Here is a 21,019-nt window from a genome sequence, read left to right as displayed (position 1 = left end):
TTGCCGATATGCCGATAATGCGTCCAGCGCGCCATCACAGAACATGAGCGCACTGCGGTCAGCGCGCTCATGTTCCCTCAGCAGCAGGGGAGAAGGAGTCACTCTCTCCTTCCCCCCTGTGCCGTGCTGCCAATGAGGAGAGACGGGAGGAGGAGGGGCAGCGCCACCAATGAAAGTTAACGTCTAATACAAATACAGGAGGTGGTGCCCAGCCTATATGACAGGAAGCTGCGATCAGCGGCAGTTAATTCCGCAGCTCCTGAACCTGGGAGATAACACATGCTCCCTGCATTAAAAAGTACACTATTTTGCACAAGGTGCTGGCAATGTCCAGGAGGCTGTCCCTCTTTTCAGCCATTCTCATGTGCCGAACAACACTCTTCTGGACTTCCAGCAACAGAACAGTTTACAGCTACACCGCTTAATCGATGACATTCTAACTCAACATTGCACATGCTAGAGTGTCTGTATGAGCAATGGAAAGACGATTTTGTCATGCACCAGACCACCTCAGCAGGGAACATGTGTTGTTTCAAGGTCAGGCAGCTCAAGCCGTTCATGCTCCAGTGGTCCCTAATTCCCCTCATATGTATCTTAGAACAGACGTTGACGTTCATGCAGCAGTGGACGACACTGCCACCACTATTCACACTACGCCTCTGCCAGTACTACCATTACCACCACTAATACTATTACTACTACTACTACCGATAGACAGCTGACCTACTGCTTTGTACGGTCCATGCTGTGCTGCTTCTGCTGCTGCTACTGTTCCAGCTATGTGCCTCCAATACCTTACCCTTTCCAGATTTATACTGCAATGCTGCAGCTCCCATTTAAGAGGAATAATTTTTCTAGGCTTGTTCACAACAAGCCACTCTTTCTTCTGACAATTAATATTTGTGCTTGTCATATGGACTGGCTGTCACAACTGAGAATGGGGGAAACCCTCAGCCGTGCAATGTTAAACATATGTGGAAGCTGCTTGGCCAGGACAACAGAATTAGGGAGCAGGTCACCTCCTACAGCGTCCCTAACTCTGACCCTGACTCCTAACTGTATGAGCCGACCCAGATGGTAGGAGGGCTCATACTCAGGAACCTCGGGTCCCTACTATCCCTCAGCAGATCCCTGAGCTAGGAGCTGGGTAAGACAACCTGTTCCTCCTAGACACCGAGGAACAGGAGTCTAATCTGGCCAAACTGCAAGGAAGGGGAAACATAAACAGCCTATGGATATGGCAGGTGAGTGAAAGCACTTCCACACCTACCTGCCACAGACACACTGACTGGATCCCGTGCTCAAATGCTAGTGTCCACACCAAACATAAAAAGGACACAGCACACACACATAAACACACAGGCAACCAGATCCATAGCTGCAGTGATAATAAACACCACACAAACATAAAATAAAGATCACACATAACTTTTATGACCACAAGGGTGGCCCTCATTGGCAGATGGTATAAGAGACCAGGAGGATGACTCCAGCTTACAACAAGGCTGGAGCACCCCTCAGCTTCAGATCTCAGCAGAAGCTAAATAGTCCAAGTAGCCACACCCACACAGACACACAGTGGAAAGGGAATTAATCCTTCCAACGCCAGACAGGGTAGTGAAGCCACTTAAAGGGGAAGTGCACACACACACATATACCCCGTGTAAACCAAACAGATAAAAGGCACACCTACAAAGACAGGTTGCCAGGTGCAACCGCATGCACCTGACAGCAAGCTGCCTAGCAACAGCTCAGGCTGCTATACTGCCAATACAACATGTTGCCTGCAGCAAACACACGTGAGGCAACATACTTCAGCCCTCACCTGTGATTGACCACAAGACAACTGCATGCGGTTTCAGGAGTCACGGCCATGAGCATGGTCGTGACACTGGCTTTCTGACCCTGTCGAGGCATACTTTTTTGGATGTTTGGTCCTCCAACAAGCCACTTTTTATTTTTTTTATCACTTTACATCATGTGTGTTTAAGCACCATCTGTCCCCGATAAGAGACAGTTTTTTTTTAAGCTTTATATAAAAGCATGACACATGTGACGGTGTGGTATCATTTTAAACACACTGTATGGTAATGCCGTCAAATGTGCGTTTACCCATACATGTCAGTGTATGTATGTCAGTGTCACTCAGACATGACTTACTATTCCTGTCATAGAGGAAAAAAAAAAATCATAGAAAATGAATGAAAAGAGATAACATGTTTTCCTTAAAAAAGGAGACTAGAGGGTGTTATATACCAATATCCAGGGCAATTGGAGCCAATCTGGTTTGGACCAAACGGAACTTTTTGAAAAATTCAGCTAACCTGAACCCTACTGAACCTCGACAGGATTGCTAATCTCTAATGAGTAACAGACCTTGGATGGTACCAGAAGAAACTAGGAACAGGAACCAGAAGTAGGCCTTGGATGGCACTCAGAAACCCAAGCAGCAGTGATCAGCAGTAGTCACCAGGATGTCATCAGGAGCCAGCAGCAGTGATCAGGAAACACCAGGAACAGTGACCATAAGTAGACCTCAGGTGGAACCAGAAGACACTAGGAGCAGTGACCAGGAGAACGCCTCTGATAGAAGTGGGAGAGACCAGGAGCACCATGGTCATTAGCAGATGATCCAAACACTGACAGATAGTCACAGTAGAAGAGAGCTCACTGTAACTGAACTAGAGAGATAGTCATAGTAGAGAGGTATTGTCACAATATTCAGGAACAATTCAGGAACCAAATGCAGTAATCAGCAAACAAAGCAGAACCACCAAGAAAGGCCCTTTCAGCCAACCACTGACCAGACGATAGCCAAGTGGGTCTTTCTTGGAATTTCCAAAGTGTCGAGCAGTGACCAGGCACTGGAGAGCAGTGGTTACCGAACCACCATCGGGACTGGAGCAGTGAAGAGTGGTATATCTTATTTATTTATTTAATTATTTTCTTGATCTTTTTTTAAATATATCTCCCTAGAAGACCCCTTTAAATAGCAGGAGAGGCCAAACATCAGAACTAGAGCATGATTTTGCCTAGCCATAGTCCAGTCATGGGAGCTTTATATGTTGCTTTGTTAGCTTGGCGGGATATGGCTGAGCAATGAAGTCAGAACAACACAAGAGTATAACAGAGCTGAATTGCATCCAAAAGAGCTGAGCTAAATTTGTAGAGCAAAATAGGAGCAGACATGAATTGAATAGACCACCTGGATGAAATGGCATCCTGCCAGCGGGGGAGAGTTGGGTAACAACACAGTTCGTGACACTAAGGGGAAAAATTAATCATTCACCCTATGTGTTTTGTGACTTTTTCAATGCCATTGTGACTTTTTTTTAGTCGCAACTGCCATTTTACGCCGCCCCTCACCAGGCTTACGAAAAAAGGGCATGGTGAGTGCGGGGTGTGGGCAGGGCCATCAATCTCAGATCATTCATCGTTATTTACTCCAGAAACTGGCATACATAATGGCTGAGATCTATGGCATGGAGAGCCAGAGAAGGCATGTAATTTATGATGAGGTCTGTGCCTTACCATAAATTACATACCTCCTCCAACAACACAGACCCCATCAAGACCAGTGCAGCAAGCGCTGATAATCAGGGCCTAAATCTTTTCCAACAAAAGTACATTCAGACATTATGTTCTAGCTACTCCTGCTCTACAAAATGCTGCCTGTAGATCAGACGTCATGTTCAAAGTTACAAATTTCCTTTAAAGAGATATAGGAAATTACAATATTTTGGTTCTTTTTTAAATAAAATAACAAAAGGGTGTTTAAAGGGGTATTCCAGTATATGAAACTTAACTCCTATTGAAAGTATGTGGTGGAAGGATAGTCCCTCACTTGGACTCAAGTCCCTCTGTCCCTCTTGGCCCCTTAAAAGTTTCTCTTTTTGATCTGGGAAACCCATTTGCATTAATAAATACATTACATTTATTAAACTGGTTCCTACCTGTATATTAGACCTCACTTTATATAGGTCTTCAATATTTTGAGCAATTTTGACTTTAAAATGTCTATTATCAGATGATGTTTGAGCTAAGATTTAAAGTGAGGAGCTGCACATGCACAAAAAAATTCCCCGCCACTGCAGCTCTGATGGCGCTGCGTCTCTGCTGCACCCCACTTCCTGCTACTGTCTTGACATGTCAGGAAATGGCTGTGAATGCTGTTCAGTATAATCACTGGCTGCAGCCATGACCTGCCTCAGCCAGTGATTGGATCTTTCATGTCCGTCTTTGACCATCCAAAAAATTGGGTGGTATGATATAGTAAGGAAATCTTTTCAGTAACTTCCCGCGTAATCGCTCACTACTGGGGATGAGCAAATCAGTTCTACAGAGTAAGAATTAAAAAAAAATTTAAACAATGGAATCTATAGAATCATAATTGTAAGTGATCTGATTCAGGAGATCTTTCGGAGAGAGACATCGATTTAATGGAATCGTAACCCAATCTTATTTACAGAAATTCATCTGTACTCACCACTTAACGGCCAAAAATGTCACTTTTCAAGCTCTCTGCCTAGGGTTACGGCTTGTAGTTCTGCTTCAGCTTACTGGTCGAGCATGCTCAATTCTTGCACTAGTAGTTATAGGAGGCTGTAACTGTCAGAGCCTAAGCATCAGGGGTGCACAATATGAGACTTGTTCATCAGCAGCCAGGGGGGTGCAGGTAGATGAGAAACACAGTGGTGTAACTAGTAATGACTGGCCCCCACAGCAAAGTTTTGAATGGAGCCCCCTCAGCAACTACTTTGCAACCCTCTCCTCCCATGCAACCCCCACTCCTGCGGCTACGGGCTGCTGCTGAAAACATCCCTCTGTGGCCGCACTAACACGGAGCACAAAGGAGTCTGTCACCAGCCTTCCTATGTAACCGGTGCCAGTTCCACATGGGCATGGATCACCTGATTACAATGGTGCCTTTGTCTTGTTGATCTGCTCTGCAGAGAAATTCCATTCTTTATCAATATGCAAATGAGGCATTTAGTGCAACAAGGGCCGTGACGCTTCTGTCATTGCACCCAAGGTCTGCTTCTTTTTCTGCCCAGTCCCTCCTTTGGACTGTTAATTCACAAGACCAGGCAGTAGATATGTAATTTCACCTAGTCCTGTGTTCCTGTGCATGTACTGGTCTAAGTCTGACAGCTGGTTCAGACCTGAGCGTTTTGCAGCGCGTTCCTACGCGCTGTAAAACGCTCAACAGGCAAGAACCAATGCTTCCCTATGGGAATGGTTCTTACCTGAGCGTTTTACAGCACGTACGATCGCGCTGTAAAACGCCCGACGCCCCAAGAAGTACAGGAGCTTCTTTGGGGCGTCTTGTCGCGCGTTCCCGTACATAGACTTTCGGGAACGCGCGACAATGGGCGTTCGCTTCTCTCTGTATGCGCGATTGCAAACGCCCATACAATCGCGCATACAGAGCGTACGTTCAGTACGCTCAGGTCTGAACCCAGCCTTAGTGTATTGTATCACTGTGAAAATGACTGGCAGTGATGTAGCTAGAAATGATGGGGCCCCACGGCAAATTTTTGAATGCCCTCTCCCCCCAAGCAACCCCCTTCTCCCGTGCAACCCCCTACTCCTGCGGCCAGTCAAGATCGCTCTTTCAGACCAGGTCCAGCAGCTGATCCGTCCGTTTCCTACAAATATGTACTGTATGTGATGTCACTGTATGTACTGTCACTGTATATAATGTCATTGTATAACACTGTTGAGGGGGCCCTGGCCATAAAATCTTTTAGTTCTCATCCTGGGTGGGCCCCTTTTGATTTCAGGCCCCGCAGCAGCCGCTTCCTCTGCTTCTTCTATTGCTACGCCCCTGATGACTGGTGCAAGATTACCTGCCCACCTTGGATGCAAAGAGAGCAACAGCGTCGTCCTTGATGCACTAAATGCCTGTGGGGTTCCTGCAGATCAAGAAAATAGGGGCACCGCTGTAATCAGGTCAGCAGGTACCTACTGTATTTGGCACTGGGCTTGGCTTCATAGGGATGACACTTGTTGTGGACTCCCTTCAATTTTAACATGGGCAGATTGGCACCTAAGAAATTCACCATTGCTGCACCGCAAGAATGCAAATTTGTTGAGTTTTTGCTGCAATTGCCGCCATGGTTATTCCCTATTCCGGGGTCTGCTTCTGTTCAACGCCACAACCTCAATTCCAGCAAAATCAAGTTAATACATGTGTTTTTTGCAGTGTGGTAAATGTGTGTTATCACTTATGCACTTAAAACTGAGACTCACCTTGAAGACGGCTGATCTGTCTCCCTATTATCAAGTAAATAATAGAAAAGCAGAGCTTAGATTTGTAATAGATATAATTATACCGCACAATTGCAGTTCAGTAGTAAATACATTTAATGATACCTCTCTAAAGAAATCTGTATAAAATAATAAAATTTTAAAAAATCTGGCCACATCCTCGAAACCGACTCGAATCTTGACAGTAGAGAGCAATAAATTGTCTCATTATAACCAAAATGTATCAGAAAAAAGACCAAAATTGGCTCAAAAGTCTGCAATGGCTATATTATAAAATAGAAACCAGATGTAATGGGAATGGTGAATGTAAGTGGCACGTGATTCACATGACAGGTTGGGTGGAGTGAGTTAAGGGCAGGATAATATATTCAGTGGAGTGTAGTATAGCGGTAATGGTGATCAGACGTGTGACCTTACATCATGTAGGGCACATGTGATAGTCATTATTCCTTTATTTTATGTAGCATGCATTATGCATCATAAGACCCACACAAATGTCGTTTTCTAATTCAGACATATAATATTGGTCAGAATGTGCTGAACAAAAAATGACGTCATCACGTGCACCCTGTCTGGTAATAGCTGACACCGCTGACCCTTTACTGTCTACATCTGCTTTTTGTCTTTGCTATCGTATCCTTGTCCAACAGTCAAAATAATACAAAGTCCTTCATGTTAAGCTTTGTTCACCGTTGTGTCGATCATGCAATAAAAATGTTGACAGCGCCGAATCCATTACATGATAGACTCAAATGATGCCTAAATATCCAATGATATAATTAGGTGTATAGTGTTCTTCATTTTACAGCATGCCGCGCGATTTTGTCTGGCAGAGCAGATGTGAACACAAACTTAAAGGTGCCCTGTTACAGAAATCCCTTTTCTTTCTATGCTTAAAGGGGTTATCCAGGAAAAGATATTTATGATTTATTCTCAGGATAGGTCATCAGTAGGGGTGAGCGATTCATGCTTCAGATCCAAGATCCAAAGTCGATTCGTTCCCCAACTTCATTTTTATGCTGTACGGAAACCTGTCTCCGTATAGAGTTAAAATGTATGCATTGGGTGGAGGAAAAATTTGTTAAGAACTTCAGGCTCCTATTCTACAACTTAAAAAAAAAATTTAAACAGGAATCCGAAGTTGGCTTTAGTGCTGACTTGTCCCTTGATACCAAAGCCGACTTCGGATTGCTGTTTTAAAACGTTTTTCAAAGTTGTAGAATCGAAGTCTGAAGATCTTCACCGAAGTTTTGAGACTTCAGACTTAACAAATTTTGGATGTACTGGAGACAGCAAGCCAGTGAAGTATTTTTGAAAATTGCTTATTTTATTAATTCATTTCAACACCAGTGGTACATATTCTACATCAGTGCAACATTTCGGGCCCTTGTATGGGTGCCCTTCTTCAGGCTGCAATGGTGTCTGGCCACATGTGGGTTGCTGCAACCAATACATCCGAAAATACATATAACCAGATCCCCAGATGGAGGGAGATCACCCGTGAGACGTGCACCCCTAAAAGCCATCTGGACGAGTGATGTGGCCACTACCTTGTCTATGAGCTGTACATTGTGATGTCACATCATGTACACAGTGCACTATGCAGACCTGGCACATTTATCCTCTTATATGCCAGTTTTCTGGCATAAAAGAAGACTGAAATTCACGCCAGTTCGGAGCTGGCATAGATTTCAGTTTAGGCGCATGGACTGCATCTCATCCTAAATTAGGCAAATCCTCCAGCTGTGCAGGGGATATCATAGACTGGTCTATGATAATTTACCTCCTCCCCCACTCCATTATCTACTTATGTAGAAAATTCAAGACTGCTAATTGTAGGCATCCTGTAAAAATCATAGAGCAATCCTGAGAGCTGAGAAAAAATCCTAAAGATATTATCAAAAGTCATACAGAAGACTGAAAATTGCAAAAAACTTCTGTTCATGCGTAAAGAGTTAGAAAAGCTCTAAACAAAAATAGTGTTAATTGAAGGATACCATGAAGTAAGCCACATTGAGAACCATCTCAAGACCACCTAGATTAATGCCTCTGAGGAAATGTTTCATGGACTGTGGAACGTTTTAGCACAAAGGCACAATGCTACGCTCTATAGAGGAAAAAGAACACCATACACTTACACCAAAACCTCATCCCAACTGACGTGAAGGGAGCATCATAGTTTCTAGCTTCTTTGCTGGCTCAAGGACAAGTCACCTTGTGACCATTGACCAATGACCCCAAGCTGAAGAGAGCTTTGGTGATTCAAGAATGCAATGACCCAAAACAAAGTAAATCAACTTACAGGTAAAAAAAAAAGATATGTGTTTTGGAAAGGCCTATTAAGAGTCCTGACCCTAACCCTATTGAGATGCTGTTACATGACCTGAAGAGGTCTGTACACACAAGGCTTCACACAAATATTGATGAACTGAAACACATTTGCAAACAGGAATGGACCAACATTCCTCCTCACCATTGTGCAAATGCTTTTTGTGAGGAAATGTTTGGTGGAGGTGATTGCTGGTAAAGGGGGGTCTATAGCTTATTCAATTTAGGGCTTAACTTTTTTTATTCTCCCTGTGGATGGTTACTCAATTGTGCTCAATAAAATTCATGAACAGTGTAACTCTATGTTATTATTTTAGTTAGATTGCATTTGTCTAAATGACAACATATTAATAGATAGAAATTCTATGAATTTTTTTAAAACAACATTAAAGACACACCACAAATTTTTCATCAAAGTGAAAAATTGGAACTGTATCATGATTTACTATGGTTTTAGGTCACAGGGATGAGCGAAGGGACTTTGCAAGCGCCTGTACCCGGACCCGTACTTTTTCACTGAAGTTCGGGTTCCGTGTTCGGGTGATTTTATTATTTTATTTTCATTATATTTTATTATTTATTTGCATTCTTAAGACAGAATGCAAAACAATATGGCCATTTAGGGATTAAAAAACAACTCACCTCATCCACCTCACCACTCCCACGTGGTGATTTCATCATGCATATCCCAGGTCCATTGACAGGTCCTGTTCAGTGAAGATAGAAGCTGCTGCAGCGTGAACAAGTGGATGAGGTGAGTTGTTGTTGTTTTTTAACCCCTAAATGGCCATATTGCTTTGCATTCTGTCTTAAGAATGCTATTTTTTTCTGATATAACCATGTGATAGTTCGGGACCTCATTGACTTCAATGAGGTTCGGGTTTTGGATCAAGTTCGGGTCCCAAACCCGAACTTTGACCTGTTGTTCAGCTGAACCCAGCGAACCTGAACTTCCACAGGTTTGCTCATCCCTAGGCATAGTGTATGCCCCTACTGCAGACCCACAAAATATTCTATTTGCCAACATGTAAAGGCTTTATACGCTAGACAAACTCAGCTCTGAAATAAGTGCTGAGCTTCCTGCCAGGCTGATCCCATCATGCCCAGCACCTGCCCATAAACCCTTGTGGCATAGAAAGTAAAAAAATGTCCATCCCATGGTGAAAGGTAAAATAGAGGGGAGTGTACCCTCCCTGTGCCATGAGGGAGATTCTGTAAATTTTGTGAGATCCACAAGAGCTCAGTAGGCAGTACTAGGCCTCATGCACGCCACCATATACTTTTTGAGGTCCTCAAATCACAGATCTGCAAAACAGGGCTGCCATCTGTGTGCCAATTGCATTTTCTTTTCTGCGGACCTATTCAGTGGTCTGCATTTGGCAGACATATTCTATCTTTTTACGGAATGTACATGTGGATACGGAACGCACATGGATAATCCACATCCGTATGTCCGTACTATAAAAAGATAAAATGTGTCCCATACTTGGCCGCGAAATGTGGACCAAGGACCCATTGAACACAATGCGTCTGCAAAAAATGCGGATGCAACACGGAAAGTGTCTGCGTTTTGTGGATCTGCAATTTGCAGGCCACAAAATACATACGCCCATGTGCATGAGGCATAGAGACTCTCTCATGGCACTGACATGGGCATGACAGCCTGACAGGAAGCTTGGTGCCAACTTGGGTGAGACCATTGGCGTAACTAGAAATGACTGGGCCCCACAGCAGATTTTTTGAAGGACCCCCCCTCAAGCAACTTCTTCTCGACCCTACCCTCTCGTGCATCTCCCACTCTTGCATCTAGTCAAGATCTCTCTGTTAGACCAGGCCAGGCAGCCGCTCCATCCATTTACTACAGTGTCACTATATATAAAGTAAATTTATAATACTGTTGAGGGGGTCCTGACAATAAAATCTTTTAGTCCTCATCCTGAGTGGGCCCCAAAGCTGCCGCTTCCCCTGCTGCCACTATAGCTATGCCCCTGGTTGAGACTGTCTATATGCATGATATTTGTAGGCATTAAAAGCCTTCTTTTAATTTTTATTTTTGCATAATATAAACCACGACCTACTAGTGATAGTTCCTCTTTAAGAGCTATATCTGGTACAAAATATTATCTATGCCACATGGCAAAAATATATAGAATGCAGAAATATACCACGCCATGATTTAAACAAGCCCACATGTGCAACAAGATAAGAATCCTAGCCCGTTCACTACTAAGATTTTTTAAATGTTGGCATTTCTTGTTGCTGATTATATATTTATTCCTCGCTATCCCCCCCAAAAAATGATAAAGGAAACTCTTGATCTTGTGTTCCTTTCATTATATTTGCATACGAGTCTGCCATTAAATGGGATGCCGCAAAATCCCTGCTTAATTAGTGTGCTCCTGTTGCATGGCAATCATCTTGATTATCAGATCAGTCTGTTTAACAGGCTTGCACTACCGTAATTATAGTACAATGCAATCCACCAGCACTGTACGTAAGCGGAATACAAACACATCGCAGGCTGGAAAAAAAAGTCTATAACGACCCTAACTCATCAGGGTAACGAGAGTGTAATATGATTTAATTAATCAAAGTATGTAATTAGTAGTGATGAGCGGCAGGGGCAATATTCGATTTTGCTGTATTTCTCGAATATACGGGCGAATATTTGTCATATGTTCGCTAATTCGCAAATTTGTTATCTTCGTTAACAGTTTTTTTCAATGTCAAAATCGAAAAATAAAATTCTTATAATGCGCATGCACAAAAAGGGCGTGGTCTAGTTTAGCAACTGGTTTGAACTACCCGAAGTTTGATGAGATTGAAAAAGATGGTTGGAAGCAAATTTCGCGATCACTGTAAGTAATTTCACATTACACCAGTGTATTTGATTACTTTTCACATGCATGTCAGACCAATCGCTTTACAGTGCCTTGCAAAAGTATTCACCCCCTTGACGTTTTTTGTATTTTAGTGCCTCACAACCTGGAACTAATATGGATTTGCATCATTTAATTTATACAACTTTCAAGATGATTATTTTTTATTGTGAAGCAAACAACAAATAGAATAAAAATAACAGACAGAGTCAATGTACATAATTATTCACCCCCCTAAAGTCAATACTTTGTAGAGCCACCTTTTGTGGCAATCACAGCTCCAAGTCGCTTTGGATAAGTCTCTATGAGCTTGCCACATCTTACCACTGGGATTTTTGCCCATTCCTCCTTGCAAAACTGCTCCAGCTTCTTCAAGTTGGATGGTTTGCGCTTGTGAACAGCAATCTTTAAGTCTGACCACAGATTTTCTATTGGATTGAGATCTGGGCTGTGACTAGGCCATTCCAACACATTTACATGTTTCCCCTTAAACCAGTCAAGTGTTGCTTTAGCACCGTGTTTGGGGTCATTGTCCTCCTGGAAGGGGAACCTCCGTCCTAGCCTCAGATCACGCACCGAGTGGGACAGGTTTTGCTCAAGAATATCCCTGTATTTAACACCATCCATCTTTCCCTCAACTCTGACCAGTCCCTACTGCTGAAAAACATCCCCACAGCATGATGCTGCCACCACCATGTTTCACTGTGGGGATGGTGTTCTTTGGGTGATGGGATGTGTTGGGTGTGCGCCAGACATAGAGTTTCCTTTGATGGCCGAAAAGTTCAGTTTTAGTCTAATCAGACCAGAGCACCTTCCTCCATACATTTTGGGAGTCTCCCACATGCCTTTTCGCAAACTCACAACGTGTCGTATTGTTTTTAGCTGAAAGTAATGGCTTTCTTCTGGACACTCTGCCATAAAGCCCAACTCTATGGAGAGCGTACGGCCTATTGCTGTCCTATGTACAGATACTCCAGTCTCTGCTGTGGAACTCTGCAGCTTCTCCAGGGTTACTTTAGGTCTCTGTGCTGCCTCTCTGATTAATGCCCTCCTTGCCCGGTCCGTGAGTTTTGGTGGGCGGCCGTCTCTTGGCAGGTTTGCTGTTGTGCCATGTTTTTTCCATTTGGTTATGATAGATTTGATGGTGCTCCTGGGGATCATCAAAAATTTTGTTTTGTTTTTTAGAACCTAACCCTGACTTGTACTTCTCAACAACATTGTCCCTTACTTGTTTGGAGAGTTCCTTCGTCTTCATGGCAGCGTTTGGTTAGTGATGCCTCTTGCTTAGATGTTGCAGCCTCTGGGGCCTTTCAAAAAAGGTGTGTATATATAATGACAGATCATGTGACACTTTGATTGCACACAGGTGGACATCATTTCACTAATTATGTGACTTCTGAAGGTAATAGGTTGCACTAGAGCTTTTTATGGGCTTCCTAATAAAGGGGGTAAATACATACACACATGCCGATTTTCTGTTTTCTATTTCTAAACAATAGTTTTATTTATATATATATATATTTCTTATTTCACTTCACCAACTTAGACTATTGTATTCTGTTCCATCACATAAAATTCAGATTAACAAAACATTGAACTTAAGGCTATATTGTAGCAAAATACGAAAAAAGTCAAGGGGGGTGAATACTTTTGCAATGCACTGTATATGCAGATAGGGTGTTATTAAATATTCTCGATTTCGAAAATCGCCACTTATGATGCGAATATATTTTTTTCGCAATACATACAACTTCATATTTTATCAGATCTAAGTAAATATTACTGATTGGTGCACTAAGTATTATTCTAACATCACAGCACTATGTCTGTAGCATGTACGTATAGACAGCATAGAAATATCTCTCACATGCACATCCATTTTCCTGCCGCACACTATATCCACACACACACACACAGAGTCTATAGATTAGAGTGTCCTGTTGGTCAGGACTCAGGTGAAGCTTTCTTTGTATTACTGCCACTATTTACTGGTTCATTTAGAGTTACCCAGGGTGCACCACGGGGAGGCGAACCAGCTGTACACCCAATACCGTCACTTCACGAGACAGGTACATCTCTGCTTAGCTGGCCAGTATCTGATTGCTCAGACCCCACACACATACAGTACAATGGCAATACAATCCGATCTTATAATGGTAACATTAAATCTAATATTTCCCCTTCAAACACTTAAATACTTTTTGATGTTTTGTTGAGGACATTACTTTCAATATTTGTATTAAACAAAATTGGGATTATATGCTTGTGTCTTTATCCTGCAGCACATGTTGGAGCGGGGATATGACCGCACCTGGGTCCTGGCAGAGAAACAGGCCATTGTAAAAGAGCTCCGTTCCGAGCTCAAAACAAAGTTTAAAGTCAGGCACCCTCTGATGGCCATATTAAAAAAGGGTCGGATTTTAAGAGGAGGAATTTAGAGTGGATCAAAGAGAATCCTGGACAGAAAATGCACAGGTACAATACATACATTACTTTTGTATCTATCGCCAACACTCTGTAATGTATATATACAGTTATGCTAATTAGTATTTCATCCCTTCACAAATTATTACTTCGTTCCTGGTGTGACACGTAGCAAATCAGCAGGTTACATCATACATCTCTACCTCGCCATGAGTATATATATATATTTATACACACAGCGAGGTATAGATTAAGGATGTAACCGGCTGATTTCGTACATGTGATGGACTGAACCGTCACTTGGGGTGCTGGAGAAGCCTGAGGGCTAGCCTCCTTCCTACGGACTATAGACCCAGAACTATGGAGACCCCCCTCAGACCTCTTGGGGTTAGAGGGAACTATTAACCCTGATTTATGTGTGGAGTTTATAGGCCACATCTTTCCTATTCCCCATTAAAGTTAAATGGTGTGAATCCAGCAACACAAAAAGAGCTAACTCTGCACTGAGACTCCCAATAAATGTGTTAGTTTATTTGTCCCTTTCTTTTATTGTGTTAGTGATGGGATTAAGAATTTAAAATAGCTGACTCTAGAAGTAGCCGGTGTAGAGAAGTAGATCACCCTATGATACACTCAGGAGATAATCCCATCACATGGGTCTCCTCTCTCCCTATTGTTTCATCAAGACACTGGGGAGGGGATGTCTCTTTGCATGCTGTTCATGTTCGATTGAGTTATGTTGTATGACTTCTTGAACTGTATATATACTGAGTTGGTCTTTAATAAAGGAAGTTCTTGATTTACTCTTCAACATTGGTGTTGCCTGATGATTGAGGAGTTTGGCGTTCTGTCCTCATATATTGGCTCTGTCAAATTATTAGGCAGGTTTGGGCTGAGGACACTGGAATTCGGGTTCCACTGGAGTGGAGTCTGTGCATAGTGGCAGTACTTACCTGCACTTTTATTGGCTGCGTAGCAGCCAAAAAACATGCGGGGAGGAGAATCGAGCATCACGCTCGAGCACACGTGGTATTCGGCTGAACACCGCGATGTGCCAAGCATTGCGATGCTCGAGTAAAATTTGTGTTTGGCCGAGCATGCTCGCCCAACACTACTCAGCAAAGCACAGAACACAGCAATGACACTGCTCTTTCTCTCAGAACTGCAAAAAACTGCAGAAAATGGCTGTTGGGGAGTTTTCTACATAGTAATGGGTAGGCAACTTTCCTATTGGTTGCTAGGGATGTTGCTAAACTCAGACAAAGATAGCCTTCTCATTGGCCCACAAGCACGAAGCAGTGAGGGTACTAATGAAAAAAAAAGTAGAATATTCGCGATTACGAACATATAGCACTATATTTTAGATCTTCGCAAATTCTCGAAGTGCCGATATTCGCGATAAAAATTCGCGATTTGAATATTCGCAATCAACACTAGTCCTATTTGTTGTTTGCTTCACAATAAAAAAAAAAATCTTCAAAGTTGTGGGCATGTTCTGTAAATTAAATGATGCAATTCCTCAAAGAATCCATGTTAATTCCAGGCTGTGAGGCACCAAAACACGAAAACAGTCAAGGGGGTGAATACTTTTGCAAGGCACTGTATATAGCACAGGTTTTTAAAGGTGGAGCGTACCGGCAAGGTTGAGAAAATCACCAATCCTGAATCTACAGGGGCTGTCCTGGCAAATCCAAGCTGTCCCAAGGATTAAAATGGGTATGGCTAACATAAGCCTGCCTATGATTAGGTGTTCCAGGTGGGCTGGGGCAGGGTAGCCATCTGGCTGGTATCTCACTGGCCAAGCTGGTAATTTAGTGTCTCTAAAGGGTACTTTCACACTTGCGTTGCTGGATTCCGGCAGGCAGTTCCATAGCCGGATCCAGCAATCTGTATGCAAAACGGATACCTTTTGTAGACGGATCTGGATGCGGATCCGTCTCACAAATGCATTTCAATACCGGATACTTGAAAGCTGGGATACTTGAAAGCTCTCCCTCCTCCTCCCCTCACCTTCTCTTACTGGGGGTTTATAGGGTAACACTGGATTTGGGATTGTCTTGTAGTTCTATCCTTTTAATTCCGGCACTGAAATAACCTTCGTCACTGCAAATGCTCTGCAAGCTTCCTCTCTCGTCCAAGTCACTGGCACTGCTGCTACTACTGCTCCAGTCCAGGTCTGCTGTTAAATAGTCTGTGCTCTCGACATCCACATCAATCTCTTCCTGATCAGAATCCGATCTCTCAGATGACACTGCCGATCTTACACTGTTCATTCTTATTCTTTCCACCCCAAATTTTTCTAGCTGTCTTTTTAAGTGCCGCTGCTCCCGCTGTAGCTGCTCTAGTTGGTGCTGTGACCTTCTATCACAATCTTCAAGTTTCTTTATGTGCAACTTTGCTCTTGTTAAGAGACTTAGCGTGGTATGCCTGTTAGATTCAGGACCTAAGGGTACCAATACTTTTAGTTTTTCCAGACATAGCCGCAAATTAGCTCGCCTGTTCTTCTCCATTTCATTATGGGTTGATCTGCTGCTGCTGCTTTTCTTCGACTTGCTTTTCCTCTTCAAGCTGTCCCTCTCCTTGCTATTGTAAGGCAACATGGAAGCATAACCATGCTCGGCTTCTCTCTCCCTCCGCTCCAGATACTCCGCCGCCTCCAGAAGCATCTGGATGTTGACACAGACCGAGGCCGCCATTTTCCAGCACCAGGGAACAGGAGGAGAGAGAAGTGTCGGTGGCAGGGCACGGCGTTACCGGGGGTGACAGATCGCTGGCTGACGAGAAGGTGGCGTGCGCCGGGCTGCCGCTCAGAGTCCTCAGCCTGGTCCCGGTGTCTAAGTAACCGAGTCTGTTTGGTTGTCTGTTTGGTTGTCATCCGGAAAAACGCAGATCGTAAAACCGGTTGGGGCCGGCATTAATGCATTTCAATGTAAAATAATGCTGGATCCGGAATTCCGGTAAGTGTTCCGGAATTTTGGGTGGAGAAAATACTGCAGCATGCTGGAGTATTTTCTCCATCCAAAAATTGCACAGTGACTAAACTAAAGACATCCTGATTAGGGTTGAGCGAACCCGAACTGTAAAGTTCGGGTTCGTACGAAACTTTAGGATTTTTGGACTCCGGACCCGAACTTTTCAGTAAAAGTTCGGGTTCGAGTTCGGTGTTCGGTGATTTATTGGCGCTTTTTGAAAAGCTGCAGAGCAGCCAATCAACACGCATTTTACTCATGTGCCCTTAGAAGCCATCACAGCCATGCCTACTAATGGCATGGCTGTCATTGGCCAGTGCAGCATGTGACCCAGGCTCTATATAAGCTGGAGTCACGTAGCGCTGCAGGTCACTCTGCTCTGATTAGTGTAGGGATAGGATGCTGCTGCTGTGAGGGACAGAATAGGAAAGAATCTTTTATCAGTAGTGCTAGTTAACTCAGCGATCTACACAGATTTAGTTTTGGTGGTTCAGTGCACAATAACTTTCTGTATTATCAATAATTTTCTGGGTTTAAAAACTCACCCATTGTTTGCAAGACCCTACATCTGGGGCCTTTGCAGCATTTGTCAGTGTGAAATCCGATCTTGAAATACTGCAATAATTTTCTGGGTTTAAAATACACCCATTTTTGGCAATACCCTACATCTGGGGCCTATGCTGCATTTTTTTGTGTGAAATACAAGCTTGAAATACTGCGATAATAATCTGGGTTTAAAAAAACACCCATTTTTGGCAATATCCTACATCTGGTGCCTTTTCAGCATTTGTCAGTGTGTAAGACAAGCTTGAAATACTTCAACAATTTTCTGGGTTTACAAAAACACAAATTTTTGGCAAAAAACTAAATTTGCAGCATCTGTCAGTGTTAGATACACGCGTTAGATACTGGTGTTCTATTCTGTTATTAAAAAAACACCAATTTTGGGCAAAATAATAAATCTGCGGCCTTTGCTGCATCTGTCAGTGTGAGATACACGCGTTAGATACTGGTGTTCTATTCTGTTATTAAAAAACACCCATTTTGGGCAAAATAATAAATCTGCGGCCTTTGCTGCATCTGTCAGTGTGAGATACACTCATTAGATACTGGTGTTCTATTCTGTTATTAAAAAAACACCCATTTTGGGCAAAAAACTAAGTTTGCAGCCTTTGCTGCATCTGTCAGTGTGAGATACACGCGTTAGATACTCGTGGTCTATTCTGTTATTAAAAAAAATAAAAAACATTTTGGGCAAAATACTTAATTTAGCAGCCTATGCTGCATCTGTCAGTGTGAGATACAAGCTTGAAATACTGCAATAATATTCTGGGTTTAAAAAAACACCCATTTTTGGCAATCCCCTACATCTGCGGCCTATGCTGCATTTGTTAGTGTGACATACAAGCTTCAAATACTGCAATAATATTCTGGGTTTAATAAAACACCCATTTTTGGCAATACCCTACATCAGGGGCCTATGCTGCATCTGTCAGTGTGATATACACGCGTTAGATACTGGTGTTCTATTCTGTTATTAAAAAAACACAAATTTTTGGCAATCCCCTACATCTGCGGCCTATGCTGCATTTGTTAGTGTGACATACAAGCTTGAAATACTGCAATAATATTCTGGGTTTAATAAAACACCCATTTTTGGCAATACCCTACATCAGGGGCCTATGCTGCATCTGTCAGTGTGATATACACGCGTTAGATACTGGTGTTCTATTCTGTTATTAAAAAAACACCCATTTTGGGCAAAATTATAAATCTGCAGCCTTTGCTGCATCTGTCAGTGTGAGATACAAGCTTAAAATACTGCAATAATATTCTGGGTTTAAAAAAACACACATTTTTGGCAATCTTCTACATCTGCGGCCTATGCTGCATTTGTTAATCTGACAGACAAGCTTGAAATACTGCAATAATATTCTGGGTTTAATAAAACACCAATTTTTGGCAATACCCTACATCAGGGGCCTATGCTTCATTTGTCAGTGTGAGATACACGCATTAGATACTGGTGTTCTATTATATTATAAAAAAAACACCCATTTTGGGCAAAATAATAAATCTGCAGCCTTTGCTGCATCTGACAGTGTGAGATACACGTGTTAGATACTGGTGTTCTATTCGGTTTTTAAAAAAACACCCTTTTTGGGCAAAATCCTAAATTTGAGAAATATGAGGAGAGCGTCAAATAAGGGACGTGGCCCCTGTCGTGGTGCTGCTGGTGGAGCTCCTGTTGCAGGGAGAGGATATGGTCGATCTGTGCCAGCTACACGCACAAGTGAAACACCTTCCTCACGTGCGAGTAGGCCACAGAACCTTCAGCGTTATTTGGTCGGGCCTAATGCAACTCTACGAGTGGTGAGGCCAGAACATGTACAGGTGATAGTAGATTGGGTTGCTGACAGTGGATACAGTTCCTTCACATTGTCTCCCACCCAGTCTCCTGCTGAAAGATCAGAGTTGGCACCTGCAGCCGATGTCCATCAGTCTTTCACCTCACCCCCTTGCAAATCAGCCAAGCAGTCTGAGCCCCAAGTCATGCAGCAGTCTCTTCTGCTTTTTGATGATACTGTTAGCAGGGTTTCCCAGAGCCATCCACCTAGCCCTGCCCCAGAAGTGGAAGAGATTGAGTGCACCGATGCCCAACCACTTATGTTTCAAGATGAGTACATGGGAGGACCACCGCAGCACGTTACAGATGATGACGAAACACAGGTGCCAACTGTTGTGGCTTTCGAAAGTGTGCAGACCGACAAAGAGGGCAGGGGTGAAGACTGGGTGGAAGACGATGTGGAGGACGATGAGGTCCTCGACCCCACATGGAATCAAGGTCATGCGAGTAACCTGTGTAGTTCAGAGGAAGAGGCGGTTTTCGCACAGAGCCACCAGCACAGCAAAAGAGGGAGCAGGGTGCAAAAGCGGAGCGGCCGTTCCCTAGGCGGTACGCCTGCTACTGCCCACCGCAGCAAGGGACCGAGCACACCAAAGCCAGCTCCAAGGTGTTCCCTGCTGTGGCAGTACTTCAGACAATGTGCTGACGACAAGACACGAGTGGTTTGCACGCTGTGCAATCAGAGCCTGAAGCGAGGCATAAACGTTCTCAACCTGAGCACAACCTGCATGGCCAGACATCTAAGTGCAAAGCACGAGCTGCAGTAGAGTAGACACCTCAAAAACCAAGAAAGGTCTCTGGCTCATCCTGCTTCCTCTTCTGCTGCAGTCTCAGCCTCTTCATCCCCCTCTGGAGTGACAGTGGCACCTGCCACCCTGCAAACTTTTCAGTAAAAGTTCGGGTTCGAGTTCGGTGTTCGGTGATTTATTGGCGCTTTTTGAAAAGCTGCAGAGCAGCCAATCAACACGCATTTTACTCATGTGCCCTTAGAAGCCATCACAGCCATGCCTACTAATGGCATGGCTGTCATTGGCCAGTGCAGCATGTGACCCAGGCTCTATATAAGCTGGAGTCACGTAGCGCTGCAGGTCACTCTGCTCTGATTAGTGTAGGGATAGGATGCTGCTGCTGTGAGGGACAGAATAGGAAAGAATCTTTTATCAGTAGTGCTAGTTAAGTCAGCGATCTACACAGATTTAGTTTTGGTGGTTCAGTGCACAATAACTTTTAACCGTATTTTAGTTAGGTGGAAGGCGGCGGCCATTTTTTGCAAGTTCAGTGCACCAGCAGAGCATATGTGCATTTGTGACATTCAAAGCCAAGCTTGAAATACTGCAATAATAATCTGGGTTTAAAAAACACCCACTTTTGTCAATATCCTACATCTGGTGCCTTTGCAGCATTTGTCAGTGTGCAATACAAGCTTGCAATACTTCAATAATTTTCTGCGTTTAAAAACTCACCCATTGTTTGCAAGACCCTACATCTGGGGCCTTTGCAGCATTTGTCAGTGTGCAATACAAGCTTGCAATACTTCAATAATTTTCTGGGTTTAAAAACTCACCCATTGTTTGCAAGACCCTACATCTAGGGCCTTTGCAGCATTTGTCAGTGTGAAATCCGATCTTGAAATACTGCAATAATTTTCTGGGTTTAAAATACACCCATTTTTGGCAATACCCTACATCTGGGGCCTATGCTGCATTTTTTTGTGTGAAATACAAGCTTGAAATACTGCGATA

General features: G+C 43.3%; 1 protein-coding gene across 1 annotated transcript; it reads right to left on the bottom strand.

Annotated features, from left to right (window-relative positions):
- Positions 1 to 15,928: 15,928 nt before the first annotated feature.
- On the bottom strand, positions 15,929 to 16,730 carry LOC122931740 (max dimerization protein 1). Its single transcript, XM_044285829.1, has one exon. It carries the CDS (start codon positions 16,595 to 16,597, stop codon positions 15,929 to 15,931), a length of 669 nt encoding a protein of 222 aa, XP_044141764.1. The 5' UTR covers positions 16,598 to 16,730.
- Positions 16,731 to 21,019: the final 4,289 nt, after the last annotated feature.

This window comes from Bufo gargarizans, chromosome 1 (assembly GCF_014858855.1).
Source record: "Bufo gargarizans isolate SCDJY-AF-19 chromosome 1, ASM1485885v1, whole genome shotgun sequence".
Taxonomy (NCBI): domain Eukaryota; kingdom Metazoa; phylum Chordata; class Amphibia; order Anura; family Bufonidae; genus Bufo; species Bufo gargarizans.
This window is presented reverse-complemented; position numbering and strand designations above follow the sequence as displayed.

Bases quoted from the DNA above. Each gene is read 5' to 3' on its own strand.
- LOC122931740 (XM_044285829.1), bottom strand. From the start codon at position 16,597: ATGGCGGCCTCGGTCTGTGTCAACATCCAGATGCTTCTGGAGGCGGCG.